The sequence below is a fragment of the Tachysurus fulvidraco genome, chromosome 10 (assembly GCF_022655615.1).
Source record: "Tachysurus fulvidraco isolate hzauxx_2018 chromosome 10, HZAU_PFXX_2.0, whole genome shotgun sequence".
In the NCBI taxonomy this organism is placed as follows: domain Eukaryota; kingdom Metazoa; phylum Chordata; class Actinopteri; order Siluriformes; family Bagridae; genus Tachysurus; species Tachysurus fulvidraco.
In genome coordinates, this window is record NC_062527.1 from 6,041,451 (window position 1) to 6,057,187 (window position 15,737).

The 15,737-nt window shown below is 37.6% G+C and overlaps 1 protein-coding gene and 1 non-coding gene across 2 annotated transcripts; both read right to left on the minus strand.

The window, feature by feature from the left end:
- Positions 1 to 12,918: 12,918 nt before the first annotated feature.
- On the minus strand, positions 12,919 to 15,445 carry rpl18a (ribosomal protein L18a). The gene is made up of 5 exons (XM_027163750.2): positions 15,307 to 15,445; positions 14,532 to 14,711; positions 13,950 to 14,079; positions 13,367 to 13,476; positions 12,919 to 13,065 (listed from the first exon to the last, which is right to left on the minus strand). Exons 1-5 carry the CDS (start codon positions 15,322 to 15,324, stop codon positions 12,973 to 12,975), a joined length of 531 nt encoding a protein of 176 aa, XP_027019551.1. The 5' UTR covers positions 15,325 to 15,445; the 3' UTR covers positions 12,919 to 12,972.
- On the minus strand, positions 13,567 to 13,695 carry LOC113654086. The gene has a single exon (XR_003443296.1). It is a non-coding gene; the product is annotated as a small nucleolar RNA SNORA68 (small nucleolar RNA).
- Positions 15,446 to 15,737: the final 292 nt, after the last annotated feature.

A 15,737-nucleotide genomic window follows, 5' to 3' on the forward strand; every position in this document is an offset into this window, starting at 1 on the left:
ATGACTGGAGCACGTGATTCTTCATCTTCCTGGGAAACACACCGGATCTCAGATTTCCACTCTGTCCAGGATTAAGCTCTTAAAAAAGATTTGATTAAATACATTAGGATGTAAAAGATCAATATGTTTTGAGTATACATGAGCTATTTTTTTTGCTTTCAACAGAAACGTGTTTTATTTTTCCCCCCATTAATATCACTTTGGCTAATGTACAAACTGCTGTTCAGGGAGATGTGAGTTTAACTGGGTGCAAAGTTTTAAACACAAACCATTTCACACACAGTGTTTTTTTGTATGATTTAACCGTGCTTTATTTATACAACTTAGAGGGAACTGTGGGTTCCATTTGGAAGAATTTCTCTCATGATTGTCTCGTTTATTTTAGCTCGCCTGTTTCTGCTCCTCAAATTAGAATTTAAAAACAAGGTTATGTCTCTCTCTCTCTCTTCTCCACAGGAAATGTCCTCCACAAATTAGCTATCCAAACATCATTCTCAAAACGGACAAATTGAATAATTTGCCCCAATTCCCTGGGCAAACACACACTTTCACGCATGCTGATAGGATTAACTGTGTTCGCTGAGGTGTGGGCAGATTTCTCAAGCCAATATTTCTAATCCAACATTCTTTGGACTCGACCAGCTAGCCGCCCATGCCACTCTAATTAACTTATAACCACTACATTATTGCCACTGAGCCCTTTGAATCCAGGCATACGTCTGTGTGTGTAATAGAGAGTGTGAGAGAGAGAAAATATAGTGATCATTAAAAGTTCTCCTTACTTACAGTATGTAAAGCGTAAAATCCTAGCCGTCTTTCACATCCACAGATATTTTTTGGAGGAATATAAGAAGGATTTCTCCTGAAATTCAATTTCAAATTTCATTGGTCGCAAACACAATCATACACAGATTAAACAACATGTAGACTGTCCATATTATAAAAGAAACAATTTTTTAAATACAATACAGAATTGTGAGCTGGTTTGGTGTTCATTTCTACAATCGCAAAATCATGGAGGAACTGATTGAGGAGGAGGGGAATTCAAGCAGAAATGCAGAGAAGACTTCATTTATTCATTTTGAGAGATGTCACGACAAGTACAGTAAGAATCCAAGTCAAGAACACCTGTGGGATTCAAATTTTATTTTCTACCTGTTGATTATGTAGTATTTTCACTCAAATTTAAAATATTTTAAATTTCAAATGTCTTGTCTTTGCTGGTAATAGTATGCCTATTATGATAATGACAAGATGGCACTGTGACAGTGGCAGTCCAGAATTAAAGTGTCTTTGCATGGACACTTTAATTCTGGACTGACACTGTCACTTTAACTCTGGACTTGCACAGCACAGTGCCACTTTATACACTCCATACACTATTTACACACCATACTGCACCTGGTCACTTTAAGGACAATCTTTAAAAACCTTGCACATTTATGTATATGTATATTTATGTATATGTACATTATTTCACATTCTCCACATATTTCATATCTTATATAGTTTTTATATAGTTTTCTTATATAGTTTATACATTCTTATTATATTATTTTCATTTTATTTAATTATTTATTTATTGTTGTTTACTTTTTTGATATTTTTTATTCTTATACCGGACAGTTGCATAAAGCATTTCGCTGCATATCGTACCCTGTATGTATGTGTATGTGACAAATAAAATTTGATTTGATTTGATTTTGATTTGAAGATAAAGATAAGATGAGATAAGATAAGACAAGATGAGATAAGAAAGGCAAGATAAGATAAGATAAGATAAGATAAGATAAGATAAGATAAGATAAGATAAGATAAGATAAGATGAGAAAGACAAAATAAGGCAAAATAAGATCGTCTTTTATTCATCCCACAACAGGAAAATTTGCAACAAAAGGATCGATTCATGACCTTGTAGTACCAGAGATAGATTGAGATACTAGAGATAAGACAGAAGCAAGACTGAATTAAGCATCACAAAGAACAGAAATATTCTGATGACATAATGCTATTTATGTGGCCGAATGTTGGTTCTGTATTTTTGCCTATGAAACACCAGAGGAAGTTTTTGTGTAATCTTCTACTTCTGAGCAATTCCGAAGAGTCGTGCAGATGTGATGGAGTTTGAAAACGGAAGCTTGTCTAAGTGATATTGGCTCATCCAGGATCACCACTTCATAGTCTGATTTAACCACAATATTTAATGCCATGTAAGGTCAGTATCACACACACAGACATGGCACTGTTAAGTGAATAATTGAATCCTCCATTTGTCCTTTAAGTTGTTTTTTTTTTTTTTTTTGTGATTTATATTCTGACCCATTTAAAGTTTTCCTTACATAAGAGCACACAGATTTAACCCAAAAATATGAGCATTATTAAATATATTATTATTGGGATGCACTGAATCAAGTGCTATTTTATAAGCTGGTGAATAATTAGGAAGCCATATTCTAACAATAAGGAAAATTTGCCAGGATTATTGTGATAATTACAACTAGAAACAAACAATAACTAACAATATCCCAGCATAGATGTTTAATAAATTGTTTGCCATATTCTCGCTGATCAAAATCTCCGATCTCAAATTTTTTTGGAGGATTGAAAGGATTTGGCAACCTTAGAGACAAAAATTGAGTCTTATTGCATCGTAACCCAAGTCTGAATACACGTAACTGTCTAACTTTTGGGGTGAAGGTGCTGACTATATGGATAAATACATGCTAAAAAGTTTCAGATTCCATCACTTTACTGTTAAAGGGAGTCACTGTTTCCAATTTTATTTCTTTTTTCAATTATTTCCAGAAATGAATCAAATTAGATTAAATATTTCTCGATGTGAAGTAGAAAACGGTTATAAATTTGTGCCCCAAAAAAGGTCTAAAGCTCAAACATAAACACTAAACATAGTCGATTGATTGATCAATCTAATTCTAACATAAAGCTCAAACATAAGCATTAAACTTAATCTGTAGTGTGTTTTGGGTTTCCAGCATTCACAATTGAGATGTTCGCTAACAGGAAACAGTTTAGAAACTGCTTGCAGCGCACATTCACCATCTAGAACATTAAAATAAGCTACAGTATGCTTTTGCTCATTCTTTTCCTCCCACTTGTCTGTGGAAATCAGGAGGCAGATATATTTTAGCGCCACTCTGGCGCAAGGATCCGGAGAGGCTGGCTTTCCCTCTGTTCATCCTGTGGTCGCCTTTGGCAACGCATGCCAGAATTCCCCTGCTGTCAACCTGAAAGGCAGGGCCTTCTTTCTCTCTTCTTTTTTACTTAATGGATCAAAAATCCATTTGTGGAAAGGCTGCTGGATCTTTGGAACAAAAAACGAGGGTCAAGTTAAGCTCAATGAACATACTGAAACTACTGTATTCAACTCTCTCACCACACGGAAGGCCAAGAGCTGGGTTTCTGATAATGGCTGCTTTATTTGAGAATGTAAGGGGGATTTTTGTGAGAAACCTGTAAAGACCCATAGCTGGCAAAAACTGGTACAATTAAAGGACTTGTGAACATTAGCGATAATGGCTACATCATCACATGTCCCATCATCCCATAAGGTCATTCTGGACTTTATGCCGAACATGATACCATGCTTTAAGCATTAAATACTATTACAAATGAGAAACATCTGCAAACAGAAGGGAAAGTGGACTGTTTTGGTTTGTAATTAGTTATAAAGTTGCATTAATGGAAATACAAACAGAACATACAGTATTTTCAGTTAAAACCTCTGAACTTGCCCTTACCTGTTGGTTCCTCAGGAGCTCTCGGTTTCACAATTCCTCTTGACTATAAACTGTTGTAAAAAGGACATTATTTACATTTACATTATACTGTATACTGTCCAGCGTCACCTAAATGAAGATGAGGTTCCCTTCTGAGGCTGGTTCATCTCAAGGCTTCCTCATAATGTCTCAGGTAGTATTTTCTTGCCACCATCACCTCAGGCTTGATCATTAGGGATAGGTGTTAGAGATCAACAGCCATTTAATTTGAAACTTTACGATTATTGTTTCTGTTGTTTCTCTGTAAGGCTGCTTTGAGACAATGTCCACGGTTAAAAGCTCTATGCAAATTAAATGAATTGAATTATGATTGTCAGTTAATATTCATTTATCTACTATCAGTTTTCAATGTGTTTTTATCTTGCAGTCTTACACAAATTATTCTGAAAGCATGAAACATTCCAGGATATCAAATCCTTATTAATTAACAGAATCAAATGCTTTAAGAAAAAGAAGTGAAAAACAACAGAATAATAATAAGGAAATAGTGAGTTGAAAATGACTATTACTCATGAATAGGAAGAGTACACAGGAATCCTTTTCCATTTTGCTTTCTCCGTTTGCTTTCTGATATTAGACCTGAGGCTGTAACTCACTGGAGGTTTTAAGTAAAAGGTCTAAAATATTGAAGTAAGGTAAAAAAAAAAGTTAGACTGTATGTAATATAAATACCACCTCACAGTCCAACTATGGTCTGTGCTTTTTTTATTGCACATCCTGCAAAATGTTCTCAAAAACTGGGCAAGTTAAAATCAAATCAATCAAAATGGCTGCCGCAGGCCGAAAGCTGCTGGCTGCGCAGGATCTCACTCAGGTACAGCGTGGGAAAGACACTCATCTCTGTCGAGCTCCTGATAGTTCTGTTTGCATTTGGCCTCTACACTTTCCGCTGACCGAGGTTTTTTATATATACGGAAAAACTGGAAAATACTATAAAAACACTTTCGAGGTTGGTAACAGGGTGCTTTTATATTCACCCCTGAAACTCTTGTCTGGTCAAATCTTCTACAGATATCAACAGTATTAGTGATTATATTTTACTACTTTACATACAAAGCCATAATTTGAACAGATATTTAATGAATTTTTAATATCAGCAGATATTTTGTGGATCTGTAAATCCAACAATTTTACTCCTTGCACTGTTAAGATATAAGGATAAGAGATCTGTATCTAATTGTTAGTTATGGTGCTAGAGCGCATTCAGGTTATTTAAAAAGGTGGCTATAAGCAGGGTTTGGAGCTTGACTGGTGGTCATGTGACCAGATTCTATGCTGCAGGTCATGAGAGATGTGACTTGGATGTGACTGTAAACTGCTCCACCAATGAGGTCAATCCAGGAGCTGAAGAGGCATCTGTTAATGAGTGACCTGATAAGCAGTCATAAGATGAATGTCCTGGTGTTCCTATGGCAGAGAGGGAGTTTGTTTCACCTAGCAGGTTAGGAACGCCAAACATGGAAAAGAAAACATGCACACTTGTGGGTATGTGGTAATGAGTTGGAAGCTGTAGCTTTTAGGTTACTTCATTAATTCATTGAATTATTCTGAAAAAGCAATGGAGCTGCATAGGATTTCTCAACCTGAAAGATCTAAAGTATAAGTCTATAAGTGCCACTGACCTGCTTGTCTTAACTGTTGATATGCCCACTATACTTGCTTTATTTTTTCTGTCGATTGTGAGGAATGAGTGATAGCGGTGTGAGTCAGCTGGTTTAGTAACACAGAGGGTTCTGGGTGGTCTTTGTAGAAAATATCAAGGAATCAAACAAATTTTTGGTTGGCTCTAACATTTTGTTATCTATACCAAAAAATAGTCAACATGCAAAACTCCTTTTTCTTCAAAACTAGGTTTCTTAAGAATGTTGTTTTAGGAGCATTCATTTTGTTCATCCAGGCAACAGAGACCTATTCAAGTGCCCAGTATTCCCAGTAAACAGGAAGTTGAACTGGGCAAATTTGTCTTTATCAGACCGCCAGTGCTTGGCGAAAAGAAGTACAGTAAACCCTCCAGTAGAAACCTTAGTAACTTGGAAGAATGTCTGGTGTACTTGTCAAGTTGACTGATGAGAAGCTTGTTGCATGAAGTAGGCACCACCATGACGGTACTGGGATTCACCACTGGCTGGCAGATCCAGGCTCCGTAGTTTTGTGTGAATGGCTGAGATTTGCTGTTGCTCTTCACTGATTACAGCCTTGGACAGTGAGAGATTGGTGGATTTCAGTGAAGCCTGGCGCGTGCGTCAGTCTTCTGTCATGAAGCAGATAGGAAGTATAGATTTTGCAGTTTTACTTAAATCAGTGTAGCAGACAAAAATATAGGAATAAACTAGATATAGTATAAAATAAAGTATAAAATAAAATGAAATGCCAGGAACGGTCAAAGCTTTAATCAAGTCAAGTCATAGATGAAGCATGATTCTGCCCTGAAGAAACACAATATCCAGTAGAGCAGCGGTACTGAGACTGCAGGAGTAGATGCACTGACTGAAGACATGATGAAGCTAAGAATACATATTTTTTGCAGTGATATATTTAAAAGGCAAAATAAAAATAATAAAATAATGTAAATAATGTGTGTGGTCCTATCGCTAGCCATACTATAACCAATCAGCACCCACGTCAAATCATATTAGAATCTATCTACTAATATTCTTGACAGACTTTCCCGTCATCTGCAAGTCAAGAAGCTTTTATTGTCATTTCAACGGTATGCAGCTGGTGCTGTGCACAGAGAAATGGAAAATACATTCCTTCAGGACCCTGATGCTACATAATTACACAGAATTACCTTGCCATTATCATAGAGCATTTTTTAATTAGCAAATCTAGAAAGTAATTAGCAGTTGGAGTGAAAAGGTACATAAGATGCATTGTCTGAAAAAAGCATGACTTAAGAGAAATCCCGTCTAGTTGTATTCTATCATTTCAATGCACTACATTAACGTTAACCTTCGTCTTCCAAACAATCACTTATCTAAAATCCTTTATGGATCCCTTATTGTTCTAGGGCTGTGCTTGGGTTGTATAGTGTCTCACTCTCTAATCTCTAGTCTTCTAAATGAATCGATTCTAAAGAATCAGTAAGAGGTGGCGCCAATTTAAAATTACTGTTTATTTTCCCATTTGGACGTCAGGGTCTGTTTTCTATATTTAGTGCAAAAATATTTGACTGCTTCTGCTCTTTCTGGTAGCTGAAATTCAAAGCGTCTCCAGTGTGTGACCTAATTACCCACTCCTAACCCTAACCATCACTCATAAACACACGTACGCACCAAATCAAACACAACCGCCACGCACCACTGTACCTGCCAGCCAGCCATCCAAACTAAGAGCCTTTCTGTTCTGTGGATTTTGTGGCCTGAGGCTCAGGCACATGGTACAAGGTTCCTGGAAAGTGCAGACCACGGGGGGATTCACTCACACACACACACACACACACACACACACACACACACACACACACACACACACACACACACACACACACACACACACACACACTCTCTCACACACACAGGCTGCATCATGCTGCACCTCACAAAAAAACACCTGCCACCCACACTGACCAGATGTTGGTCAGCAAGATTTACACTCTCACCAACTTAACCATCATTTCAACCAGTACCATATACTGTAGTACAGTTTAATCAACATACTCCCATAACTCACTTCAACAGTTAGGAAAAAGTCGAGGTTGCCAAATTTAAATTTTCAAAAAAAAATAAAACAAAAAAAACGAGGCATGTATTACCATTTCATTGAAATATACGCTGTCATGTTATGTTTTAAGAAGGAAGCGACTGGTGTGGGAACAGGATATTCAGATACGTTTTTGTCACCACTAGGTTTTCACAACTGACGCAAGAAATCTGTTCAGAGACAGAGATCAGACACACCAAAGTGCACTACAATGTGTCATTGGGCTTTACTAAGAAGATTTCAGTCTCCAAGAGAGATGTTTAAAAATAATATAACATGACAAAGTCTGATCACAAACGAAGTGATCGATGAACATTGTGAGTGTAGACCTGGTTCACTTGAAATTCAGGATCTTAGAATACTTTTTTTTAATGAAAATCCTTGGCATTTTGCTAAAGTTTCTCTAAACAATACTAAGTCTACTATAAAGAAACACCATCGCTGTCTCATTCCACCAAAAAAGCCTTAAAACATACCATATGTTCAACTCACTGGACAGTCAAGAGCTTAATAATGTTCACATCAATTCATTTCAATTTCAATTTTTAATTGTAAAGTTTAAAATTAAGTTACATTTTATCCTTAAAATCTATTCCTAATTATCAAGCCTAATGTGACAGTGGTGAGGAAATACTTCCTGATATGATATGAGGAACAAACCTTGAGATGAACCAGACTCAGGGGAAACTAAAAGAAACCTTATTTGGGTTATATTATATAATATTCATTTGGGTGACACTGGAAAGGAAATAATGTAAATGAAAAAAATGTCCTTCCTACAGCAGTAACCAAGAGATCCTGAGGAAGTAATATGTCAGCATCTTCTGAACTTCAAACATCTGATGGTTGATAGGCTGGTTTGAGGATTTCAGAAACTGTTGATATCCTGGAATTTTAATGCATAATAGTTTTTTGAGTTTACTCAGAATGGTGTGAAAAACGAAATCCATCCAGTTTTCTGCTCACTGCGGCTGTAAAGGGTGAAATTTCTCGTCAGCACTGAATCACTGGCTGTTTTTCCCCCACACTATTCCAACTTAACTCTAGAGACTCTGGGTATGAAAATCCCTGGTTTCTGAAAAACTCAAATTGTGAGCATGACAGAGACACTGACATGACATTTTATCATTCTTATGTTCGACGTGAATGCCTTCTTGGGCTCTTGACCTGTACATGACTGCACCAAAGTTACTAACAATGTCCTTAGCGAATCCAATGCCACTAATTTGTTGTCGTGTTTAATATCAACTGCAGATTCCCAAAACATTCCAGTGACAGAAGTGGAAAGACCCTCATTGGGTCTTATTTAATTGATGCTATGTTTTACCAGACCTACTGATTTCACACATTTCATTTATATTTGCATGTATATGATTAGAAATTGTCTGGAAATTATAAAATCTTTCCCACAATGTGGAATGCATGTCAGATATGATTGTACGATTTGCAGTATTTTAGTCAAACACTGCCATCTTGTGGTGGCGTCAAATAAATATTTTTGTTTCTTTTTGAAACTTAAGCAGATCATTAAAAAATCTGACTGATACAAAATAAATAGATTAATGCATCAAAACACAGAGTTACGTATAAAATATACATATTTTTGTATTTAACCCTGATATTTTCCTCGGGTCAATCTGACCCAGCAAGAAAGTTTAATGTGTCATAACTTGGGTTTTCTTCCACATATTTGCCTGAAATTTACCAGGATTGTTACAAATTATGAACTTTGCAAGTAAAATTAATTTTGTATATTTGCGTTGAACTATGTGTTCAGACTAGTACATACTACGTGTTTTGGCCACATTTAGTAACCACATTGGTTACACTTTTGCCCTTTTTAGCACAATGAACATACTAACTGACACAAAACTGCACACACAAAATGTCCACTAACACACGCACCCAAAACACACACTCACACACCACACACACACACACATGCACACACACACAAACACACACACACAAATTGGGCATTGCATTTCATTAGGCCTCCAAAAACAAAAAAAGCCAAACATTTGTAAATATTTCACACTTTTGATATGTCTTTGCCTAGCAGAAGGCAAAATATGACGCACACACACACACACACACACACACACACACACACACACACACACACACACACACACACACACACACACACTGTTCAAAGGATTGGGAATTGCATTTCAGTTGGCCTCCAGACAAAACAAAGGCTATACATTTGTAAACATTTCACACACACACACACACACACACACACATACACACACACACACAGTTCAAAGGATTGGGAATTGCATTTCAGTTGGCCTCCAGACAAAACAAAGGCTACACATTTGTAAACATTTCACACACACACACACACACACACACACACACACACACACACACACACACACACACACACACACACACACACACACACAGAATGGTGATAATTGTAGAATTTTTTATTTCTAAGCATTCAAGTCAATTTGGCCTGTAAAAAAACAGGTTTTATTAGTTGCTGACAAATCTCCTGCCTTTTAAATATACCAGCCTGTAATTGTGCATCAACTTTTGTGCCTCTATAGTGAAAATAATTCTAAATTTCTGGGGTTTTTTTTACTAAAAAATGAGACATTTTTGTATATAAATAAGGTTTATTACACCAAATATACATTTTTTTTTTGCAAAATATATGTTAATATGTTGGAAACAAGTTAGAATAAAAAGGTAAAAAAAAATGGCTATCCTATATAGTTAATTTTTTATAAGCAGTCAAAACAGACAAGGTCAAGTAGACTCGGCGCTCCTAATTTGCATAGGAGGAAAATATAAGGGTTAAGCTTTATTTTTAATATATTTATTTTTTTAAATCAACAAAAAGTTGATTTATTTTACTAATTCCATTCAAAAAGTGAAACTTGTATATTATATTATATATAATTTGCAAATCGTAGCAACCGTTCCACATATAATGCTATTGCTTTCAACCTACACATTGCTCTCTCCCACCTGGAAAATAAGCATGCTGTTTGTGGACTACAGCTCAGCATTTAACACCATAGTGCCTGCCACACTTGTTGCGAAGCTCGGGACTCTGGGGCTAAACAGATCTCTGTGCAGCTGGATTCTGGACTTCCTGACAGGCAGAAGTCAGGTGGTAAGAATGGTCAGCAACACTTCATCCATGCTGACCCTCAACACTGGTGCTCCTCAGGGCTGTGTCCTCAGCCCACTCCTGTACTCCATGTACACACATGACTGTCCAACCACACACAGCTCCAACGTCATTGTCAATTTCGCTGACGATACAACAGATGAGAACGGCCTACAGAGAAGAGAAGAGCACCCTAACTAAATGGTGTCAGGAGAACCACCTCTCACTCAACATTGACAAGACCAAGGAGTTGGTGGTGGATTTCAGGAGACAGTGCAGAGAACACAAACCCATCAACATCAAAAAAAACACCTGTGGAGCAGGTGAGCAGCTTCAAGTTTCTGGGTGTTAACATCAGTGAGGATCTCATCTGGTCCATACACAATGCTTCTTCTTCCTGAGACGGCTGAGGAAGTTTTGAATGAGAACCAGCATCCTCAGAACATTCTACACCTGCAATATAGAGAGCATCCTGACGGGCGCATCACTGCCTGGTTTGGAAACAGCACAGCTGCAACCGTAAAGCTCTGAACAGGGTTGTGTGAACTGCCAGCCACAATGTTGGAGGTGAGCTTCCCTCCCTCCAGGATATCTACACAAGTCGGTGTATAAGAAAAGGCCGGAGGATCATCAGCACTCCAGCCACCCGTCCCACAGACTGCTCTCTGCTTCCCTCAGGAAGACGTCTTCGCAGCATCCGATCCCGCACTAGCCGACTGAGGGATAGCTTTTTCCCTCAGGCTATCAGACTAATTAACAGTCAGAAATAATACACCCTACAGCATACTTTCACAATATGGTATGCCACACACTGCACTTTAACAGTACAACACACTGGACTATACATACACACTGCATTTAATACAATAATCTACTGTATCTGTTACCACTGGATACCATCCGATGCACATCCATAACACTATATACACACACACACACACACACACACACAAGTACATATTGTATATAAGGTGTAGTGCTAAGTATGTCTAATATTACACTGTGTGTGTACTGAATATGTATGAGCATATTGCACATTGCACCTGTATATAAATTTTTCTGCAGTTTCTGGAGCATGCTCCCAAGAATTTCACTCACCAAGGCACATGTGCTGTGGTGATGTGACAATAAAAGTGACTTGAATTGACATTCATTCATTATACACAGACTGATATATTTCAAATGTTTGTTTCTTTAAATTTGTATGATTATAACTGACAACTAAGTAAAATCCCACATTTAATATTTCAGAAAATTAAGAATATTACTTAAGACCAATTTAAAGAAAGGATTTTTAGAACTCTGGGCCAACTGAAAAGTATGAACATGAAAAGTATGAGCATGTACAGCACTCAATACATTGGAGCTCTTTTTAGCCTTTTATTACTGCAGCAATGCGGTGTGGCATGGAGTCAATCAGTCTGTGGCACTGCTCAGGCGTTATGAGAGCCCAGGTTGCTCTGATAGAGGCCTTCAGCTCTTCTGCATTGTTGGGTCTGGCACATCGCATCTACCTCTTCACAATATCCCATAGATTCTCTATGGGGTTAAGGTCAGGCAAGGTTGCTGGCCAATTAAGTACAGGGATAACATGGTCCTTAAACCAGGTACTGGTAGCTTTGGCATTGTGTGCAGGTGTCAAGTCCTGTCGGAAAATGAAATCTGCATCTCCATAAAGTCAGCAGCAGGATTAATCTTTTTGATATTCTAATTATATGACCAGCACCTGTATTTACATATTTATCTGCACTTGTTCATTTGCACATTGCCTACCAGTGGCACTTCTGGTAGGTGCTTTTTATACAATTTCAATAAAGCCGTATCTTTAAGTCTCTATCAATCTATTCCAGCCTTTACACACAGTACAAATCCATACTTTTTAATTTTACAATTTAGTGTATTTATTTACAAAGCAATGAAAGCAGATTTTTCTTGTATTTTTTTTATTTTCTTGCTCCTGTACTGAAGCTCATTCAACACCTCAAACTAACCTATTATTTATGCGACATTTTTAAAGAGATTTTAAGCTTTAGTCACATACAGACATTCATCACTGCTGGTGTATTTAAGTTCATTTCTAGACAACATTTCGATGTCAACACCTTTGTGGAAAACGAAATACATTCCCTTAATAGACACCAAGAAGGAAACCAAATTTGCTGCACCACCTGTGGAATACCTTTAAGCCGTCTTTTTAATTAAGATATCCTGTCAGATGCTTTTAGATGCTACCTGATTTGGTGATGATTCAGACCCCCCAACAAAATAGTAAAAATAATGAGTCAGACGTTTAATTTTGTAATTTTTTTAATTACCCAATGAACAGGACTGAAAACATACACTTTAGAAGAATGTTTTTGGCCTCCTGGTGGTGAAGCGGGGCTTGTGCTGGCGACGCAGGACCCTGTGGGGCAGAGGGAACTTGATCTTGGAATCCTGTTGAATGAAAGACATGAAGCACGTTAAATCACAGACCATGTTTACTTCATGAACAGACAGCACTTGCCACAGGATGTCGCCAGTTTTTAAAGCCGCCAGATTTTAAGACGATGCACTTGATCTGGAAGAGGAATCTGGCCTGGTTTTTACTATTGCAGGTATTAAAGCTGAACTGGCAACAGCACCAGTTCAGTGAGAGACCTGCTGATTAGCTGCACTAAACACATGCATCAGGATTTCAGATCTGAGCTTCAGACACTAAACACTTAGTCTGCAGAATGAGAGAACAAACACTTACGTGGAACTGCTTGATGGCGGCTCTGCGACACTTGTTGGCTGGGATCACCTGCACTTTCATAATCTGTATGGCGTGAGCACGAGCACGGTGACGAGCTCCCATATCACGGTCTAATCACATTTTTTATAAAAAGAAAAAACAGAGCAGCACAGAATTAGGGAAAAGCTTCAATCATGACCATAATCATGACCCTATCAGTATAATGTTGAACCTTGAATTCACTTTCAATTGCACATAAGAGCTTATGAAAGGCGACAAGGCCCTGTTTCTTTGCGCACACATAGCAAGAGCATTATACACATACAATGATCTTTGGGTTTGTGTGCAGATTTCTGCTATTAATCATGAACTTGAACAGGTCACTGACAAAAAAAATAAAAATAAATCAAACAAGTTCTGACTATTGGAGCAACTTGCAATTTTTTGTGTGAAATGAATACAGAATTGGGACAATAGGCATCATGTGACATCACAACACACATTAAGGTGAAAGTGCTTGATTCACACAAATTGACATTTTGGAACCAAAAAAAAAAGCCTTTAACAAAAAAAAAATTCTGAAATCCATCAGGAAGCAACTTACAGCACTGGGTAACAGCTCCAGAGGTGGTGAGGTCTCTGTACTCGCGGTACATGTTGTGTGTGCCACTGCGGGAGTCATAACGCAGCCAGATGCCAAAGTTTTTCACCTTCAGTGGAGATTTCTCATGAACCTTTGGATGAAAGAAACAAAGTCAGAATTGTAAATGGTTTTAATTTATTTAAAAAAAAAAACACTAGAATCTTTCCTCAAAGCAAACTATTTATGGAGGACTTTTATAATCATATCAGCTTTTGCCCTAATTCTTCAATCTCGAATTCATTCTATTTTGCTGTAAACAAAACAACACAGCCCACCTACATATCTGCTACTAAGCCATCAGTTTACACTTCCAGCATTTATTAGTGTATTTTAGACTTTTAGCACTCTTCAGCATGGCAAAGTCCTTCACCTCCCATCATCTCATTTAGTGATTGTATAGATCTTGAACTGTTTGTGCTTCATGCAGTTGTATCATCTTCCTGAAGAACTCCTCACACTGGAAAGCCAGTAGTTCTTACACAGAACACACAAACTAAACTTTAATCTGCAATCAAAGCACCACCACACTGATTGTATCCTCACCAGTCCGCAGTACGCAATCTCTCCAGAAGCCTTCTTCATCTTCCTCAGCTGGGAGACAAAGTACCAGAAGCGAGACTTTGCCACCACATGGTTAGGGGCGAAGATCCTCATACGGTACAGAGGTGGTGCCGGGTTCTTGGCAGAGGGCAAGAGACGCCCAACAACTTTGTACTCCCTAAGCTGAATACAGAAAGGTTGTGTTCAGTTTTACATCATACAATAAGAAACATCACTACAATAGACACCAGACAGAAGACCGACATAGCAAGGACCTAGTCATGCTTTACATCAGCCTGCTTTAGTATTAATAATCAATGAGCACCAGAGATGCTTAAATCTTCACCTCTTAGAGAAAAAAACATGATAGAGAGACAAACGTGGCGGTAATTAAAAAAAACCCCAAAGAAAGATTTACAGAAGTCTGGGCTTGATGGTCAGGACACCTCACAATCATACACAAAGAGGTGAAATGTCTTTAAATCCAGCCTTTAACGCGAGATTATTCTCTAAAACAGGGCTCTGTTGCAAACGTTCCGATATTTACACCAAAGCAGAGTTTAATAAGAGTGAACTGCAGGCGAACACCACATGGTTCTCGCCACAATGTTGGCCGCCATGTTGGAACTCTACAGGCCCGTTAAATTAACTACTTTATAGAGGGTTTACTTCACATATTCGACCAGAAACAAATCTGTACGAGTTTTACAATATATTATAAGGCATAAATTCAAGTCTACAGTCAGCAACGAGAACTTAAAACTGATAAATTACGTACTGTGCCAGACGCCTTCATGGTGTCTCGCTGACTGCCACTGTGAAAAAGGAAGAACAGGGCGGAGCGACGCTACGTCAAGCCTCCGCTGGTCTTCTTCTACTGCTGTGCTTCTTAGACCGCGAGCACGTGTGCACGCCACCTAGCGTCTACCTAGCGTATTATTATTATTATTATTATTATTATTATTATTATTATTATTATTATTATTATTATTATTATTATTATTATTATTATTATTATTATTATACTAATTCGTCGTCTTTGTTGTTTTGGTGTTGTTGTCTTGATTGAGATTGATGTCTGTGAACACTAAAAACACTGTATATCTTCTGTACAATTATACATACAATGTACATGTTACATATTGTATATTTCACATTCATATATATATATATATATGGACGTTTTTAATGCATTGTCTTATATCCTTC